Here is a 20,384-nt window from a genome sequence, read left to right on the forward strand (position 1 = left end):
CTTGCCTGATCCCAGTCGAAATGCAAAATGTTGTGTGTGAAGATGGTGTCTATGACCTCCCGGATGCACTTGTGTGTGTGGATGCTTGCAAAATCCTGCAGTGGTCACCCGTGGAGCCCTGGAAGGAGTGACTAGCGTACAAAGTGAGTGCTGCACACTCTTCGAGCGACACTGGCAGTGGTTGCCCTCGAAGAATATGAGCCAGCGAGTTAGAAATGTAAAAGCAAATAGCAAGAGTTTCTACAGATATTTAGAATGAAACGAGTAACTAAAGTGAGTGTTAGTCCTCCAGAAAATGAGAACGGTATTGACAAGGTGGAGATGGAAAAGATGTTTGCTCTTGTGGGTCAGTCCAGAACTAGGGGGCACTCTTTTAAAATTAGAAGTGCTCTTTTAAGGCAGAGAAGGTCTTTTTTTTCATAGGGTTGTGCTACTTTGGATCTCTCTGCCTTAGAAGGCAGTGGAGATTGGAACATTGAATGTTTTTAAGGCCGAGGTAGATAGATTTTTGTTAGGCAAGCGAATCAAAGGTTCTCGGGGGTAGATGGGAATGTAGAACTCAAAACACGGTGGCACAGTGGCTAGTACTGCTGCCTCACATCACCAGGGATCCGGGTTAAATTCAGGCCTTAGGTGACTGCCTGTGTGGAGTTTGCACATTCTCCCCATGTCTGTGTGTGTTTCCTCCAGTTGCGTTTCCTCCCACAGTCCAAAGATGTTTAGCAACCTCAATAACTTTCCCATCGCGCGAGGTTGGGGCTGATACAACTGGAGGTGGTATATAGAGCACACCTCACAAGGGCGAGGATGAGCCGGCTCTTTGAAGGGGTACAAGATGTGTGTGAATGTTGCGGAGAGAGGGAGGGGGGGCGGGGAGGGGGGGGGGGCAGGCAAATCACTTTCATATGTTTTGGTCCTGTCCAAAGCTGGAGGATTACTGGAAGGGGGTTTTTAGGGTAATCTCTGAAGTGGAGCACGTGAAACTGGACCCGGGCCCTCGGGAGGCCATATTCGGGGTGTCGGACCAGCCGGGGTTGGAAACGGGTGCGGAGGCAGATGTTGTAATCTTTGCCTCATTGATCGCCCGAAGGCGAATCCTGATGGGATAGAAAGCAACCTCTCCACCCTGTGCCCTGGCGTGGCGGAGGGACCTGTTAGAATTCTTGACTCTTGAGCAGGTTAAGTTTAAACTGAGGGGAAGGATAGAGGGGTTCTACAATTCATGGGCATTATTCATTATGCATTTTCAAGAACTGGATAACATCAAACATTAGTTGGGGGGAGGTTGGGAGGGTTGGGGGGAGGGGGGCTGTATATGTTAAGGGTGACTATGGGTGATTCCCGATTCCTTTTTGTCATCTGTTTATGTTAACATGCAGGCTAATGTTTGGGGGTTTGGTGGGAGGATGGGATCGTTGTTATTGATATGGAGATTGACATTATATTCGTTACTGCTTATTGTTTATTGTTGGTGGGTGCAAATTTGGGAGAAAATGTGAAAAGGAGGAGAATAAAAATATTTTTTAAAAAATAACTTTCCCATTGCCGATGTGTCGACCATTGATCTGCCTCAGTGTTCACACCTGGTAAAATTAGTCAGTGCCAGTAAGATTTGAACTTATGGCAGAATAATAAAATTGTCCATTTTTCTTGCCTCTCAAACAGTCTCTAGCCATAAGCTCTGGTGCCTGACTAAAATCCTCTCAATGAAATAAAAGCCAGACTTGTAATAGTGAAATAATTTAATATTTCACATATGGAATTTTACATTCTGATCTTTCTTTTTTTTTAAATTTAGAGTACCCAATTCATTTTTTCCAATTAAGGGGGCAATTTAGCGTGGCCAATCCACCTAGCCTGCACGTCTTTGGGTTGTGGGGGCGAAACCCACGCAAACACGGGGAGAATGTGCAAACTCCACACGGACAGTAACCCAGGGCCAGGATTCGAACCTGGGACCTCGGCGCCGTGAGGCAGCAGGGGTAACCCACTGCGCCACCGTGCTGCCCGAGTTATATCTTTCTTAACCGTTCCTCATGGTATTTTTAATCCAGTCAATAAAAAATGAAACTCGAACATAAACTCCTGGCTTCATTCGCCTTGCGCAACCAAGGCCCCAAGATGTTACTCCTTGTAGAATATAGCTGCCTTCGGAGTTTGGACATACCAAAGGGCCTCCACTGTCACCCTAAAAAACAGCACAATCAAAGGATCAATAAAAGAACAGTCATAGTTTAAACCCATTACATAGCACTCATATCAGATAAATGGTTGACAGGCATTTAACAACTGTGACTTTGAGTTACGCTTTGTTGGAAAGAAATGGCCGCTTTTTAAATGAAGAAACTTAGGCATTGGGCAAAGTCTAATTGTTTTAAATTACATTTTGTGATGTGGGTGTCCATGGCAAGACCGGCATTTATTGCTTCCCTTGTTGCCCGGAGAAGGCCTTTCTTATTGAGATAACTGAATTACTTCTACTTTAGTTAAGAGTCAAACTTTTGGTGTGGGTCTGGAGTCTCATTTGACTAGACTGGGTAAGGATGAAAGGTTTCCTTCTTTAAAGGATATTAGTGAATCAATTGTATTTTTACAGCAACTGACTGCTTCATGGTCAGCTTTTCATTCCCAGAGCTTTAAAAACTGATTTCAAACTGCTACAGAGAGATTTAAAACTTGTGTTCTCTGGAATATCAGCGACTCTGATTCCAGCTTGCTGGGCTGGATTCTCCAAAAAATGGGGCTATGTCCCCACGCTGGCGTAAAAACGCTGGAGTTTCACGCCAGATTTTCCTTAAAAAAATGAATACCTATTCACCTACCTGCAGGGGGCTGGCAGGGCCCCGGAGTGCTTCTTGCAGCTTTCACTGCAGATACGGGCCCCCGCACGGTCCAGAGTACCCGCATGCCGTTTCTAGCCGCCGCGCCGAACGCGATGGCGGACTCAGCTGGCGGACCTGGACCAACAACGAAGGTCCCAACGATCTGCCCCGGGCCGCTCCATCAGATCCGCCTGATCGCCGCCCTGGCTGCCAATAAGGCCTCCCCCGGTACTTGATTACACCGCCCCCCACCAGGGCGACTGCATACCGAGTCCGCAGTGCGAGAGTCCCGACTGGCCAGACGTGGTTAGAATCACACCGTCGGGAATTCGGCCGGTCGGGATCGGAGCATCGCTGGGAGGGCCTCTGGCAATGGCCCCCCAGCCATGCCGCGTAAATCGCCAGGGACCGGAGAATCGCGGGAGCAGCGCCGGCCAGATCCGGTCGTAAAAGTGGATTCTCCACTCCCGCGCCAAATGCGTTTTCAGCGCGGGGCAGCGGAGAATCCAGCCTGCTGTCTTCCTACCTTCCTGCTGTTAGAATAGAAAGATAAGGGCAGGATTTTCTGGTCCCGCCTGCTGCCAAGGCTGTCCAGTCCTGCCAAAAGTCAATGGAAATTTGGCTTGGTAGCCTATTTTTCTGCGGCAGGTTCCACCATGAGGCTGGAAAATCCCAGCCATAGAACAGGCACAATCAGAAGGAAGCCATTCAGCTTGTTGAGTCCATTGTTAGAGCAATTTAACTTGTCTCACTCCCCGACATTTCCCTGTAGCCTTGAAAAGGTTCTTTCTTCAGATTCTTATCTAATTCCCTCTTGGTGACCTAGCTGTCAACTGCTTTGGTCCAGCTCTTTGAAACTCTCTGCCGCAACCTCTCCAACGTTGTTCCATCTTTTAAAAGCCTTAGAACCGGAGACTTTCAGCGGCAGCCATGGAATGAGCGGCCGCACATTTGGTGGCTCCCACTCGAGGTAAAATTGCTTGGTCCTTTTTCACGTGATTTAAGAGGTGTTTGCTGATGTGAAGGGTATGAGCATTGAGAAATAGTTGTGCTCCATCGGTGGGGCCAGTTTATGGCTTACCAGATGAGGCGTGTATCAAGTAGGAGGCAGCAGCCTGGCCGAGAGGTTATACGAGGTGTGACAGAGTAAAAGATGGCGGAGGGTACTGGTGTTGCCCACCCAGTGGTCTACTGAGTAACTGGTGGACTTTCTGAATGCTATGATCCAGCAACAGAGGCTGGAGGTCTCAGAGGACTTGGTGAAGATAGTGGAGCTGCTTAGGGCGACTATCGAGAGAGTGCAGCAGAGGCTGGCGGCGCAAGGTCTGGCGCTCCGGATGGTGGAGGAGGCGGTGGGTGAGCATGAGGACCAGCTGGCCTCATTGGAGGCAGAGATGGTGCTTGTGGCGGAGAGCCAGAAGAGCTGGCAGGAGAGATGAAGGACCTGAAGAATCGTTCCAGGAGGCAAAAAACTCCAGACCATGGGGCTGCCTGAAGGGATTGAAAGTATGCAGGCCACAGGGTATGTTGGAAAAGTTGGTGGGAAATGGATTTTTGACCCCCCCCCCCCCCCCCCCCCCCCCGAGGTGGATCGAGCCCAAGGTGTTGAGGAGGAGGCCGAAGGCAGGGGAGCCGACGAGGGTGATGGTGGTGCGGCTGCATAATTTTCTTAACAAGGAGAGGATACTGAGGTGGGTGAAGGAGACAAGAAAGGGACGGGAACGTGCTGAGAATTGGGTGTGGAGTTGGCCAAGGGGCAGGCCGATTTCAATCGGATCAAGGCGGCCCTCTACAAGAAAGGATTTAAATTTGGGGTGTTGTATCCTGCTCGTATCCTGTGGGTCACGCACCAGAATTGAGAATTTTAATTTGACACGCCGGAGGAGGCGAGTGAATTTATGAGAGACCATGGACTGGGAGGTGTGTGAGGACATTGAACTTTGGAGATGTTAAGGTGGGTCTGCATACCAGATGTCTTGGTGTATTTAATGTGTCTGAGTGCGGAGTAGGTAAGTGAGATTTACTGTTTTTGGAGAATTGTGGATGAAGGGCGACTGGGGGTAAGGGGGTGGGCGGCGGTCTCAAGTGGGGGCCACCATGCTAGCTGGTTGGCTAGTTAACGGCAGTGAAGTGGAGGGGTAGATCTGTGGAGGGAGTGGGGGCTGATGGTTGGGTTTTCATTTTCTTTGTTCATGGGGGGGGGGGAGGAAGGGGAGATGGGTGGGGAGGGGAACGCTGATGTGGGTGGAGTTGTTTTGGCGCAGTTGGTTAGCTGGAGATGGCCTGAGGGTGAACAAGGCGTGGACCTGGGGGCATCCGTTAAAGACGGACTATCACTGATCGGCGAGGGGGGGGGGGGAGAAAGCCCCCACCCCGACCTGGTTGGTTAAGTGGAAGTTTGGGGTTTGAATGGCCTGGTTAAAAGGCCTCGCGTTTTCACACATATCAGGGGTTTGAAGGCGGATGTGGAGTTTCTTCAGGAGGCGAACCTGATGTTGGGGGACCAGATGAGGCTGAGGAAGGGCTGGGTGGGGCAGGTGTTCCATTCGGGGTTGGATATGAAGAAGAGAGGGGTGGTGGTGGTGATTAATAAGAGGGTGGCATTTGAGGTGGGAAGCATTGTAAATGATTCTGGGGGTAGGTTTGTGATGGTGAGTGGGAAGCTGGTGGGGATGCTGGTGGTGCGTGAATGTATATGCCCCAAATTGGGACGATGCGGATTTGCTGAGGCGGGTTTTAGCAAAGATTCCTGAGCTGGACATGCACCAGCAGATTATAGGGGGTGGATTTTAATATGGTGCTGGATCCTAGGTTGGATCGCTCGTGCCCTAAGTCCCTGAACGTTTCGGCCATGGCAAAGGAGCTGCTGGGGTTTATGGAATGTATGGGGGGGCAGTTTGAGAGGCTGAGGGCGAAGGAGTTTTCGTATTACTCACAAGTAACTGTGTGTACTTCTGGATTGCTTTCTTTGTCACAGCTAAGGCGCTGTTGGCTGGGGGTTGGATCGGAGTATTCAGCGATTGTGGTCTCTGATCGCGCGCAACATTGGGTGGGCTTGCAGGTGGTGGAGGGTGAGGCTCAGCGGCCGCAGTGGAGGTTGGATGTGGGATTGTTGGCGGATAAGGGGGTTTGCAAAAGGGTGGTGACAATCTGGAATCATGTGCCGCAAAATAAGACAGTGGAGGTTTCCAGCGCCATGGTGTGGGAGGCGTTGAAGGCAGTGGTAAGGGGAGAATTTATATTGATATGGGCACACAGGGAGAGGGTGGAGCAGGCTGAAAGGTTGTGGTTGGTTGAGAACATTCTGGGGCCCCTGCTAGAGGAGATGTATAATGAGTTGATGGTGAAAGGAGAGCTTCATTCAACGATGTGTCAGGCATTGCTTCCTCTGTCCCCCTCACTGGGCTTGTGGTGATATCACAACTAAGGAATCGTCCTCCTAGAATGGCGGCTGGAAAGTGGGTGGGAGCAGCTGAATCCACAGGATCGGCACAGGGGGCAACTGTGAGGTCCTTGGGCAGGGTCCTGTGCGGTGCTAGGCTGCAAGGGGACAGAGGAAGATGTGACAAAGGATGGTTTCCAGCCTCATGGCCTCTGAAGACCCTCACACAGGGGGCAGTGTAGCCGTCTAAAATGGCTGATTCCCGATTAGAATGGTCAAACCCCGATCTAAAATGGCGAACGAAAGAGGCTGATGGGAAAATCAGCCAACAGGACTCAAACGGACAGCTGCAGGTAAAACAGTGTATTTGCCTCTGGGGAAATCGGCCCAGACCGATTCCTGCAGCCATCAACATCGCAACAACCCAGCCATCTGCATTTTAAGCAGCCATCCCCGGGAACAATTGCTACACATTAGCAACACAAAGCCGATCCCAGACCTTTTGGCGCCAGCAGGGGCTGAGACAAAGAAAGGTGGACGACCACCCCCCGATCAAGGAATCGCCCCATTATTGGAGCATATCGAACCAAGTGATTGGGACCAAGTCCAATCACTTGGAACCAGGGTCAAGGTCCGCCCCGAGAGGCGGGAAGCCCCTGGGAACTATAAGAATAGGGGCCAAGTTCAGATCGACCCTTCTCTTCCTGCTCGCAACCTTCGCAAGAACCTTCGACAAAGAAAACTGTAAGTTTGACTCCAGCGATCGCTACCAGATAGACACTCCTAACCATCGACCTGTATCAGCCTTTGAATCCCGCAGGCTCAGGACCAATTCGAAAGACCATTCGTTTCCCTGACCTGGTGGGCCATTCCCAAAGTTAAGTATTGGCCTGTTAGTTGTAGGTATTAGTCCAGAAGTAGGATTATTGTATAAGTATTAATTGCTGTATATAATAAACGAGCGTTGATTTAACTCTTACTAAGCGGTGTGTTGCATTATTAATCATAACTTGAACTTGAACCACGTGGCAGTATCAGAAAGATACCTGGCGACTTGTGAGCAAAGGTGACAGAATTAGAGCTAATAAAACTAAGGCTAATAAGAGCAACAGAAGGACGAGTGCACTCAGAATAACCTACCATACAGGCGGCACTTTGAAGCCAGAGGGCATGAGAAGTCTGAAAGTTCATTGAATCCATAGAATCCCTATATTGCAGAAATAGGCCAGTCGGCCAACGAGTCAGCACCGACCCTCCGAAAGAGCACTCTACCTAGGCCCAATCTCCTGCCGTAACCACGCACAATGATCATGACCATCTAAGCTGCACATCTTTGGACTGTAGGAGGAAACCAGAGCATCTGGAGGAAATTCCCGCAGAAATGGGGAGAACGAGCAAACTTCTCACAAGCAGTCACCCAAGGCCAAAATCGAACCCGGGTCCCTGATGCTATGAGGCAGCAGTACTAACCACTGTGCCATCGTGCTTCACTATTCAAGGCCACTGATTATGAAGGCCGAACTGTCAGGGATTAGTGTACGGGTGTTCAAGTTGGAAGGCTTCATTAGTCCACAGACCACGAGAGCTGCAAGAATGAGGGTGCCATCTAACAATGAAGTTGACAGCAAATTGCAGTATTAACATGCATTAGGTGTGCCTCACCTGCCACAAGGGGAGCCAGTTGCCTAATCAACTCCCACACCCTTCCTTGATGAGTCAATTGTGCCAATATAGTCACCATTGCACTGCACGAGTGTGCCACTGATTGGTGACCTTGCTTTCTGGACGTCTGACCGATCACATGTGCAGGATGTCACGCCTTTGGAAGCAGAGTCCCCAAGTATTGGAGCCCAAAGCTAATACCCATGTCTCCATGACACAGTTATTACATGGATATGGCCCCCAATGCAAGGCATTATGGTGAAGGGGCTCATCAGTCACCTCGTTCAGGAGATGATGGGTGGCAGAATCTCGTTGCCTGTGAGGTTAGAACGCAGATTCATTGAAAAGCACCCAACTACTCTAACTCCTCACCCTTTGGGTGGGGGGAGAAGGGGCAACTGGACTACTGAGGCTCTCAAGCTTTGAAGCCCTTCATTCAGGTGGAGTTGAGAGGGGCAACTCTGGGGAAGAGGCTATTGTGTGACAGGGGAGGGAGTGAGGCTCATTGGAAAGGTGCTCACATAGAGGGATGCATATGGGTGGCTGTCCCAGATGCTGAGGGGACTGTAGATTAGGGCATTATTAGGATTTCTGATAGTTTGTTTTGTTCGGGCAGAATCTTACTGTATTTTATCATACAAAGCTTCAGTCTTGGCAAGAAAACCGGTTGAATTCTGCCGGTCAGGCGGCAGGAAAACTCACTGTATATTCAGCCTCTTTAACAAAATGTTTTTTCTCTCCATGAATTATGCTGCACTCATGTCCATGTGCCTCTGATACACTCGCCGCCCTGGGACAACTTAATCTCTGTAATCAGTAGGGCGCTCCTTTCAAACACCTCCCGAACACACATTCCAAGTCCAGTTGAGGGGATGGCTGCCAGAAAGACTGCACCACGTTTTACAGAGAGCCCTCACCAAACCTGTGGATGGTGTCGAGCAGAGGCGTGACATCTTGCACCCGCGATCGGCCAGACGTCCAGAAAGCAAGGTCACCAACCCGCCTGGGAAGCTGTGGCCTCGGTAGTGAGTGCCAGATTGCCCCATAAGAGTACAGGGCTATAGTGTCGAAAGATGAATGACCTCCTCCGTGCAGTCAGCATAAGTCTGCCTCCTCCTGTTTCCCCTTGAAACATTGACCACACTTCTAGGGTGATCTCTCTCTCAGCCCTCAGCCACCTCAGGGGTTCCCAGCACATGTCATGGTGCACCCCCCTCCCATGGTCCCCCCAGTAGATAACCTGCTCCTCATATCACCACTCCCACTCATCTCCCACGCATGCCATCTGACCTGGCAGGACTCCTGCCAACACTCTTCCCATCTGTCTCATTGCAAGACAAACTCAAGCACAACTGGCGTGAGCGGGAACAGCCTGCCGGAGTCATGCCTGAGCTGAGAACCCGAAAAACCTTTGAGGAGAGCACCCTTGAGCTGGCTGGAGAGTAGTCAGACCTCACCTGTGCAGAGGGAGAGGTGGGGGCAAGAGACAAAATTGGGAACCGGCAACACATGCAGCCGTGGTGCAAGCCACACGTCAGTTAACTTTCTCCCATCAGCCTGCCCTTGTGATGCACTGATGCCATCTCGCTTCTCCTGCAGGTCAATCAGTTGACCAGCTCAAACCATCCTCGCACCCTCTGGACACCATAGACTTGAGCAGCTCAGAGAGAGACATCTCGGAGACAAGCATCAAGGAGGAAATATGGGAAAATTCTGCCCTTAATTCACACCAAGACCCAATGACCCATCCTTGCTCCCTAACCTATGTCGGTTCCTCATCCGGATTTTCAAGACTGAGATTGACAGACTGATATTTCTGTTTCTGCTCTCCTTGTCCAGTCTCTTTTATTCAACGTTATTGAATCTTCCAATGCCCCCTGTCAGTATAACCAGCTCCTTTTCACCATGAATGCAAGTCTCTCTACATCTCCATTGTCCACAAGGTTAATCTGAGAGTTCGCTCCTTGAACAGTGATCCCAAGAGTTCCCATCCATCCCCACCCTCCTCCACCCGGCTGAACTCTATCTCACATTCAACAACTTCTATCTTGGCTCCTCTCACTTTCTCCAAATAAGTGGTGTTACTATGGGAACACATACATGTCCTGGTTATGTTACCTTTTTGTAGGATAAATTATTATTCCAGCCTACTAAGGTTTCCCCGTATTAATGACTCTATGAGTGTCGCTTCCTTCTCTTGCCCCAAGCTGGAACATTTAATGAGATTTGCTTCAAATTTCCAACTCGCCCACACCTTCACATTGTCCAGCGCCAACTTTTCCCTTCTCCTTTTTGATTTCTCATTTCTGGGAACATTATAAGCCCATTGACTCACACCCCCTTCCAATAAGCTTCCTATTCCATTCTCCCAGACTCTGTGTTTCCATCATGTTTATTTATTAATGCCACCTTTTGCACCAGTGCTTGCAATATGACTTCATTTTTCCTCCGTGAAAGATTCCCCCCCTACGGTTGTTTAATGGTTAATCAAATGTATCCCATTTTATGCCCTTCTGCTTTTGCCCCTTTCCCTCATGCCCTGAACCATGATAGAGTTCCCCTTGTTCTCACTCACTACCTCATTAGCCTCCACAAACAACAGGTCATCCAGCATGATGTCTGCATCAAATGCATCTTTCCCTTCCTTCCCTGGCTAAAAAGACTGTTTCCTCAGCAAGGTATTCAGCTCATGCGCAATCCCTTGTACATTGCAGACGTCAAACACAGTTTGAGCAATCACTTTGCTGAAGACTTCCATTCTGTCTTCAAGCAAGATCCAAAGTTTCCGGTTGTTTCCCTTTTAAATCTCTGCCCCGACTCCAATCTGTCCTCTCTGTCCTTGGCCTTCACTGTTCCAATGATGAATTGCACCTCATCTTTCAATTAGGCACTTTACAACCAATGAACTCAACAATGAGTTTAACAATTTCAGATTTTAATCACTGCTCCTACTTTTTTCAGACAGCACAAGCTGATAATGTTTCTGCTGTACAGCTCCAGAACCACCTTTTGTTCTTTTTCCTGTCTTTTTCTCACCTTTTTTGCCTTGCACAATCATCCCATTTGTCATTGTGTCTCTCTCACCTTCCACCCCATCATGAGTCTTCCTTTTGCTCTTTCTTTCACTCCCTCTATCCCTAAAACCTGTTACATCTCTCGTTTTCCCCAACCCTGATGTAAGGTTACAGACCTGAAAGATGGGGCGCGATTCTCCACTCCCACGCCGGTTGGGAGAATCGCCTGGGCCGCCAAAATTTCAGGGGACGCCAGTCCGACGCCCTCCCGCGATTCTCCCAAGTGGTGGGAACGGCCCGGTTGTGTTTCGCGGGCCGCAGGCCGGAGAATCGCCGGAGACACCCAAAATGGCGATTCTCCGGCACCCCAGCTATTCTGAGGCCCGGATGGGCCGAGCGGCCAGGCCAAAACGGCAGGTTCCCCCCCGGCGCCGTCCACACCTGGTCGCTGCAGTCGTGGGCGGTGCGTGAACGCTGGGGGGGCGGCCTGTGGGGGGGCGAGGGGTGATCCTGCACCGGGCTTTACCTGCAATGTGGGGTGGCCCGCGATCGGTGCCCACCGATCGTCGGGCCGTCCTCTCTGAAGGAGGACCTCCTTCCTTCCGCGGCCCCGCAAGATCCGTCCCCCCCCGCATGCGCGGATGACGTCCGTTATGCGGCGCCGGCCGCGTCATCTATGCGGCGCCGATTTTACGCGGGCGATAAGGCCTGGCGCGGGTAGATGACGCGGCCCCGATACTGGCCCATTGTCAGGGCCTGAATCGGTCGGGACCGGGGCTGTTCTGCGCCGTCGTGAACCTCGACGGCGTTCACGATGGCGCGGCCACTTCGGCGTGGGAGTGGAGAATCCTGCCCATGAACTCTGGTTCTCTCTCTAAAGATGTGGCCAGAATTGCTGAGCATTTCCAGAATTTTCAACTCATATTTCAGCTTTCCAGCACCTGCTGGATTTTGCATTTGCTGTTTTGTTAGATAAGGATATCAAAGGATATGGATCAAAGGTAGGTAACGACATGAGGTACAAATCAGTTGTGATCTACCCTTATGAGGCATAACCAGGCTCCAGGGGCTTCCTCCTCTTCCTTTGTTTCTAAGTTTCTTTTTTTTTGAATTTTTAAAAATTGTTTTTTCTCTTATTTATAAACAGTTGTTGTGTGTATACATTATATTTTTCTTGCCCGCGCTAATTTACTTTATTGTACAGAGGTTTCTAAGTTTCTATGCTGCAGATCAGGAGATGAACATTGTTTAAGGTGCTATGGAAATGCAAGTTGTTGTTGATTTTTCATTTATCTCATTAGCTTTTAGGAACCAGAGGTGAATTAGTCGTCTCACTTGATTTATTAAATTGCAAGCTAATATCGCATTGCTGCAACTGACCTTCACATTTGTTACTTTCAACCATTCTCTCCTTTCTATCAAGCTGAATGTTTACACACCTGGCAGCTGTCGACAGCACCTTCGATGTTTCCTGCACACAGTTCGTTGCTTTTCACTCTTCCGTTCAAATACTCAGGGCGATTGCAAACTTTATTTTCTATCACTGGAAAACCTGCTTCTTTTAAAAGCCCTTCACCTCCAGTGCCTGAAAGAAAATGGATATATGAAAAATTTAATGTACAGTAATTAACAAAACCTTTCATTTATATAGTACCTTTAACATTGTTCAATATTCCCAGGCACTTCATAAGAGCATTATCAAATAAAGTTCGACACCAAGCCACACAGAGATATTAGGATAGAGTCAGAAAAAGCTTGGACAAAGCGCTTTAATAATAATAATCTTTATTGTCACAAGTAGGCTTACATTACCACTGCAATGAAGTTATTGTGAAAAGCACTACTTGCCACATTTCGGTGCCTGTTCGGTTACACAGAGGGAGAATTCAGAATGTCCAAATTTCCTAACAGCACGTCTTTCGAGACTTGTGGGAGGAAACCGGAGCACCCAGAGGAAACCCACGCAGACACAGGGAGAACGTGCAGACTCCACACGGACAGTGACCCAAGTGGGAATCAAATCTGTGAAGCAGCAATGCTAACCATTGTGCCACCGTACCACCCTTGACTTCAAAGAGTGAATTAATTGTGAAGAGAGAGAATTAAAAGAGGCTTAAGGATCTGGGGCGAAATTCTCCGGAAACGGTGCGATGTCCGCCGACTGGCGCCCAAAACGGCACAAATCAGTCGGGCATCGCGCCGCCCCAAAGGTGCGGAATGCTCTGCACCTTTGGGGGCCGAGCACCAACCTTAAGGGGCTAGGCCGGCGCCGGACGAATTTCCGCCCCGCCAGCTGGCGGAAAAGGCCTTTGGTGCCCCACCAGCTGGCGCGGAAATGACATGTCGGGGCGGCGCATGCGCGGGAGCGTCAGCGGCATGCGCATTGGAGGGAGTCTCTTCCGCCTCCGCCTCCGCCATGGTGGAGATCGTGGCGGAGGTGGAAGGGAAGGAGTGCCCCCACGGCACAGGCCCGCCCGCGGATCGGTGGGCCCCGATCGCGGGCCAGGCCACCGTGGGGGCACCCCCCGGGGCCAGATCGCCCCGTGGCCCCCCCAGGACCCCGGAGCCCGCCCGCGCCGCCTTGTCCCGCCGGTAAGGTAGGTGGTTTAATCTACGCCGGCGGGACAGGCATTTTAGCGGCGGGTTTCGGCCCATCCGGGCCGGAGAATCGCGGGGGGAGGGGCCCGCCAACCGGCGCGGCGTGATTCCCGCCTCCGCCGAATATCCGGTGGTGGAGAATTCGGCAACTGGCGGGGTCGGGATTCACGCCAGCTCCCGGCGATTCTCCGACCCGGCGGGGGGTCGGAGAATCTTGCCCCTGATTCTGAGCTGAAATTATAGGCAGCCGAATGCATAGCCATCAATCACAGAAGCACGGAACAATACAGTGCAAAAGAAGACATTCAGCCCATCGAGTCTGCACCGACATATGAAAAACATCTGACCTGCCTACCTAATCCCATTTGCCAGCATTTGACCCATAGCCTTGAATGTTATGCCATGCCAAAGTGCTCATCCAGGTACGTTTCTTTGAGAATGTTTTTCTTAGCGTTTTTCATTTTATATAATACAAAATAAACAAATCTGTACAAACCAAATACAATTTACAAAAACCAAACATTAAAAATGACCCCCAAACCCCCTTACCCCAACCCCTCCCTTTTTCATATAGAATTTTTAAAATTATGTTTTTGTTCTCGTACATAGCAAAGTCATATAATGACACATATATTACACAGTGGTAAATCAACCCTGGTCGGCTGCACGTATTTACAAACTTTCAATGGGGTTGATGCCCCCCCCAACCACAGGATGTGATTGGCAAATGTACCTCCCTATTTTCTCCCCCCTTCCTATCCCCCTCCCCCCTCCCTTTTCCTCTTTCGTTGGTCTTATGGTCTCTCTGTGGGCCCCCCTTTGCTCTGTTGGTTGTTGGCTACAAACAGGTCCTGGCACAAGTTGGTGAATGGCGTCCACATCTTGTGGAAGCCATCACCGACTCCCAGATGGCGATGTTGGAACAATGAAAACTGCATCACTATTTTTTAAGGACTGTCCTTATTTCCCCTCTCATATAAAACACTCAAATTTATACATGCAGGGAAAAGTTAAATTGATGGTTTGGGATTTTCTGCTCATGCCCTGTACATTTTTCATTGAGGGACCAACATATCCACCCACCACGAAGATGTCAGCCTTAATCCCAGTCCTTCTAGCCTGAGGGGCCATTTTGTAACTGCGGCTTCAACAGGTTAACGTACTTCAATCAAATTCCTGCATGTGTTGTTTTAAGTTGTTAACCCAAGTCGCTTAATGGTTCAGTTAAAATAACACAGACAGTAATCTGATACAAATCATTTGCCAACATGGTGAAAATAAGGTGCACAGATGAATTTCAGCCCCGAGATTGTTAACTTGAGAGTTGTGCTAATTGAGCTACAGGATATCCATGACAATTGAAATTTACAGGGCAAGGTAAATGCACAGATAATCAATTAATTGGATGCTCAATATTGGTTGGCATGTTCCAGGTCTGGGGATTTTATCTGTGGAATGTAACTGTTTGGGATTGAATAAAGTGGAGGGGGGGTAATCTCTAATTTTTTTTTCTGGGGGGTTGTCTCTGATTTTCAAAATATTCAGAAGATGGCGCCGGAGTGAGGCGACTCTCTGCGAGCTCTCCCCAACAGATCCACTTCCATCTACACCTCCCACTGCCTGGGGAAAGTGGGCAGCATAATCAAGGACCCCTCCCATCCGGCTTACTTACTCTTCCAAACTCTTCCATCGGGCCTGAGAACACGCACGAACAGACTTGAAAATAGCTTCTTCGCCGCTGTTACCAGACTCTTAAATGACCCTCTTATGGACTGACCTCATTAACACTACACCCTGTATGCTTCATCCGGTGCCATTGCTTATGTGGTTACATTGTATACCTTGTGTTGCCCTATTATGTATTTTTTCTTCCCTTTTCTTCTCATGTACTTAATGATGTGTTGAGCTGCTGGCAGAAAAATACTTTTCACTGTACCTTGGTACACGTGACAAGAAACAAATCCAATCCAAATTTTTTTCAGAGTCGCTATTAGAGAAATAGACCAGAGGATCTATTCATAGTGCTAGGAAATGTGCATATTTGCGGGGCTCTGGTGCAGGCATGGAGATGTGGAACGTGGGCTGGCGGCAAGAACACCTGATGTTGTCGGCGTGCGCCTTCCACAGCGCATTGTCGTGGAGACCAGGGCCGGCATGAGGCAGCAGGGATAGGTAAAGAGGGCACAATTCTCCCGTCAGGAGACTAAGTCCCGGCGCCGGAGTGAAAACCGGCCGCTCCCAGCCCCCTATTCTCCCGTCTCTGGGGGGGCTAGGAGCGGCGCTGCATCATTTACGCCGTGCCTTGCCGCCGCGTAAATGACGTGACCGGCGCCGCGTAAATTACGTCATCCGCACATGCGCAGGTTGACTGGCGCCAACCCGCGAATGCGCGGTTGCCGTCCTCCCCGCGGCCGTCGCGCAAGATGTCGGATGGATCTTACGGGGCGGCAAAGGAAAGGAGGTCCTCCTTCAGAGAGGCCGGCCCGCCGGTCGATGGGCACCGATGGCGGGCCAGACCCCTTTTGAGTACCCGCCCCCTGCAGGAATCCCCTTCTCCCCCCCAGGCTGCCGCCCCAGCATTCCCGCGCTGTTCCCGCCGGCAGCGACCAGGGGCGGGATTCTCCGACCCTCATCCGGGTCGGAGAATCGCCGGGGGCTGGCGTGAATCCCGCCCCTGGCGGTTGCCGAATTCTCCGGCACCGGATATTCGGCGGGGGTGGGAATCGCGGCGCGCCGGTTGGTGGGCCCCCCCCCCGGCGATTCTCCGGCCCATGATGGGCTGAAGTCCCGCTGCTGAAATGCCTGTCCCGCCGGCGAGAATCAAACCACCTCTCTTACCGGCGCGGGGCGATCTGGCCCCGGGGGGTGCCCCCACGGTGGCCTGGCCCGCGATCGGGGCCCACCGATCCGCGGGCGGGCCTGTGCCGTGGGGGCACTCTTTTCCTTCCGCCTTCGCCATGGTCTCCACTATGGCGGAAGAGACCCCCTCCACTGCGCATGCGCGGGGGTGCCGTGAGCGGCCGCTGACGCTCCCGCGCATGCGCCGCACGGCAAAGTCATTTCCGCGCCAGCTGGCGGGGCACCAAAGGCCTTTCCCGCCAGCTGGCGGGGCGGAAATCAGTCCGGCGCGGGCCTAGCCCCTCAAGGTGAGGGCTCAGCCCCTCAAGATGCGGAGAATTCTGCACCTTTGGGGCGGCGCGATGCCGGACTGATTCGCACCGTTTTTGGAGCCGGTCGGCGGACATCGCGCCGATTGCGGAGAATCCCGCCCCAGGTGTGGACGGCGCCGGTGGGAAGCCGTCGTGTTGGGCAGGCCACTCGGCCCATCCTGGCCAGAGGGGCGAGCGGCGATTCTCCGTGCGGCCAGCTGTGATTCTCGCTGCGCCGGTTTGGGGTACGGGTGCCGGGGCGGGACTCGCGCGGCACCCCGGGTGGAGAGAATTCCGCCCCAGTGTTCCATTGACAGCGGCGCTTGAATCTACGTCCACGGGACCTGTGTGTGGCACGAGAGGGAGCAAGCCCACGTGAGAGTTTTGACGCGCCAACTGTCGTCGCAGCCGAGGAGCGGTTTGCAAACCTGCGCGCGTGGGGCGCAGCGAGGTCTGTGAGGAGCTGCACGCGGAGATGGCGGCGGAAGGTTCCTCGTCGTCCTGCAACTGGGGCTCAGAGAACCCCGCCTCGTGGGGGAGCCGTTCATATGGCGGCGCGGCTGGAAGTTGAGGCTCCGCAAAGCCCCGGAGCAGTCAGAGTCGCCGAGAGAGCGTGCAGTCTTATGAAGCCAGTGGGGCCCCAGTCTTGGGAGACGAGCAGTCGGAATTGAAGCTTTTGTTGAGGGGAAGTCGGAGGATGGACTGATGAAAGCAAGGAGCTGAAATCCTTTCGGAGGAAGGCCGAGTTTTAAAAGATTTTGGAGACCCACAGTGACCAGTCTTATGGCATTGTAGATGGTAAGTGCCAGGCTGCCCAATTCCCAAAGGCAACTTGGAACAAGTTGCCACGACGGTTTGCAATTTGTATATTATAAGGATTTATCTTAAGTCAAGATCAACACCTCTCGGGTCACTTATGATGATTTTAAATATTAAAGTTAAACATTTATTAAAATAAAGAAAAAACATGTAAAGCACAGGAATTTTCACAATTGACAGCATTTCTATTAACATTTCCTAAAATATTTTGGCTTAAATAAACTTAAAAACAACACAAAATGCTCACTTCTCACAGAGCTAAACCCCCTTTTGATGACAACAGTCTGCAAAATATTTTTAACCTATTAAAAAAATTCCAGTCTTACACAGGCTGGGCTCTGGGTGATGGCAAAATTTGGGTTCACAGATCTGGGGCGTCATTCTCCGACCCCCCGCCGGGTCGGAGAATGGCCGTTGGCTGCCGTGAATCCCGCCCCCGCCCCCGCCGAAGTCTCCGCTCCCGGAGATTGGGCGGGGGCGGGAATCCGGCCGCGCCGGTTGGCGGGACCCCCCGCTGGATTCTCCGGCCCGGATGGGCCGAAGTCCCGCCCAGGAATTGCCTGTCCCGCCGGCGTAAATCAAACCTGGTATTTACCGGCGGGACCAGGCGGCGTGGGCGGGCTCCGGGGTCCTGGGGGGGGGGGGGTGCGGGGCGAACTGACCCCGGGGGGGTGCCCCCACAGTGGCCTGGCCCGCAATCGGGGCCCACCGATCCGCGGGCGGGCCTGTGCCGTGGGGGCACTCTTTCCCTTCCGCCTCCGCCACGACCTCCACCATGGCGGAGGCGGAAGTGACTCTCCCCACTGCGCATGCGCGGGAAACTGACAGCGGCCGCTGACGCTCCCGCGCATGCGCTGGGAAACTGACAGCGGCCGCTGACGCTCCCGCGCATGCGCCGCATTTCCGCGCCAGCTGGCGGGGCAACAAACGCCATTTCCGCCAGCTGGCGGGGCGGAAATCCCTCCGGCGTCGGCCTAGCCCCTCAATGTTGGGGCTAGGCCGCCAAAGATGCGGAGACTTCCGCACCTTTTTGCTGGCGCGATGCCCGTCTGACTTGCGCCGGCTTTGGCGCCAGTCGGCGGGCATCCCGCCGTTGGGGGAGAATTTCGCCCCTGGCTTCAATCACACAGTCTTGTTCAAAACCTCAGCCATGCCAACAGCCTTCAGTCCCACTTTAAATTTGTTTTGCCCTTAGATCTTCCACTCTATATTGTTTCTACAGTCCTTTAGCAGTTCATCTTTGCAGAATTGCTAAACCCCTTTAAAATTTCGTTTTACTATATTTATAAAGTAAATTTACATTCAGTATGTTTCTTTTGAAATTCAACAGTCAACTGTAAAATCACTTCTCTTGGGCGAAATTCTCCCCCAACGGCGGGATGTCCGCCGACTGGCGCCAAAGACGGCGCCAATCAGACGGGCATCGCGCCGGCCCAAAGGTGCGGAATGCTCCGCATCTTTGGCGGCCTAGCCCCAACATTGAGGGGCTAGGCCGACGGCGGAGGGATTTCCGCCCCGCCAGCTGGCGGAAATGGCGTTTGTTGCCCCGCCAGCTGGCGCGGAAATGCGGCGCATGCACGGGAGCGTCAGCGGCCGCTGTCAGTTTCCCGCGCATGCGCAGTGGGGAGAGTCTCTTCCGCCTCTGCCATGGTGGAGGCCGTGGCAGAGGCGGAAGGGAAAGAGTGCCCCCACGGCACAGGCCCGCCCGCAGATCGGTGGGCTCCGATCGCGGGCCAGGCCACCGTGGGGGCACCCCCCGGGGTCCGATCGCCCCGTGCCCCCCCCCAGGACCCCGGAGCCCGCCCACGCTGCCTGGTCCCGCCGGTAAATACCAGGTTTGATTTACATCGGCGGGACAGGCAATTCCTGGGCGGGACTTCGGCCCATCTGGGCCGGAGAATCCAGCGGGGGGTCCCGCCAACCGGTGCGGCCCGATTCCCGCACCCGCCCAATCTCCGGTACCGGAGACTTCGGCGGGGGCGGGGGCGGGATTCACGGCGGCCAACGGCCATTCTCCGACCCGGCGGGGGGTCGGAGAATGACACCCCTTATCTGTCTCATGTAAATTCCGAGTCAAGCTGTTTCCCTGGTCCCATGTTGGTTGCCATTTCAAACACTTGCCTTCATACTTCGTTTATTAATGTTTTGACCTTTGCAGTCTGTCTCCAGTTTAATTAAACCAGACACACCCATACTTTCTCACACAAGCTTGTTTCCCAGTATATGACAATATGGCATTGATATTGCAACAATATTGGGCGGGATTCACTGATTCAGAAACATCAGTGTTGATGTCGAGACTGAATCGGTGGGCTTCTATGATAACTAAATTGTCGCTGGTCCCGGAACAATTCATGATCTATTGATGGGCTAGCAGCAGCGCCACTTGGAACACGATCGATTTGCCAAGGTTGGGATTGCCACATGAGGCAGTCAAGCTGCAACCCCATGCTAGCACTCCACTCCTCACACACTCATCCCAGCCAATAAGATGCCAACATGGAGAGCGGCACCCTGGTCTGCGGAAGCCAAGCTGGAGATCCTGCTGGACGCCACGGAGGCGAGGTGGGCCACCCTGTTCCCCGGGGTGGGAAGGAGGCTGCCAACTGCCGGTGTACACTGGGCCTGGGTGCAGGTGGCAGAGGCCGTGAGCACTGTGGGCCGTGCCGCCAGGACCAGACAGCAGTGCCAAAAGAAGCTGAACAACCTCCTCAGGAAGCCAATATAATTAGGCAGCACTGTGTCTCTGGCACCAATCCCTATGCGACACACCCGTAATAGTTCCCCCGCCTCACCCGGAGGGCGACTGAACCCCATCCACCACTAGTGTGCACATTCCCCACCTTGCACCACATTCCAGCACCTCTACCGGCTGCAATGGCTGAGTGCCTGGCCAAGAAGGCCAACAGCTGCCTACCCCCTGTGCTGCCCACGTCCA

At 52.3% G+C, this 20,384-nt stretch overlaps 1 protein-coding gene across 1 annotated transcript in view; it reads right to left on the minus strand.

The window, feature by feature from the left end:
• Positions 1-1,724: 1,724 nt before the first annotated feature.
• plg (plasminogen) overlaps positions 1,725-20,384 on the minus strand; it is a 286,792-nt gene continuing 268,132 nt past the window's right edge. Inside the window, exons 18-19 of the mRNA XM_072503655.1 lie at positions 12,320-12,465; positions 1,725-2,188 (exon numbers count right to left, since the gene is read on the minus strand). Coding sequence (XP_072359756.1) covers positions 2,024-2,188; positions 12,320-12,465 — 311 coding nt within the window. The 3' untranslated portion in view covers positions 1,725-2,023. The remainder of the gene's footprint in view (positions 2,189-12,319; positions 12,466-20,384) is intronic.

This window comes from Scyliorhinus torazame, chromosome 1, assembly GCF_047496885.1.
Source record: "Scyliorhinus torazame isolate Kashiwa2021f chromosome 1, sScyTor2.1, whole genome shotgun sequence".
NCBI classification, from domain to species: domain Eukaryota; kingdom Metazoa; phylum Chordata; class Chondrichthyes; order Carcharhiniformes; family Scyliorhinidae; genus Scyliorhinus; species Scyliorhinus torazame.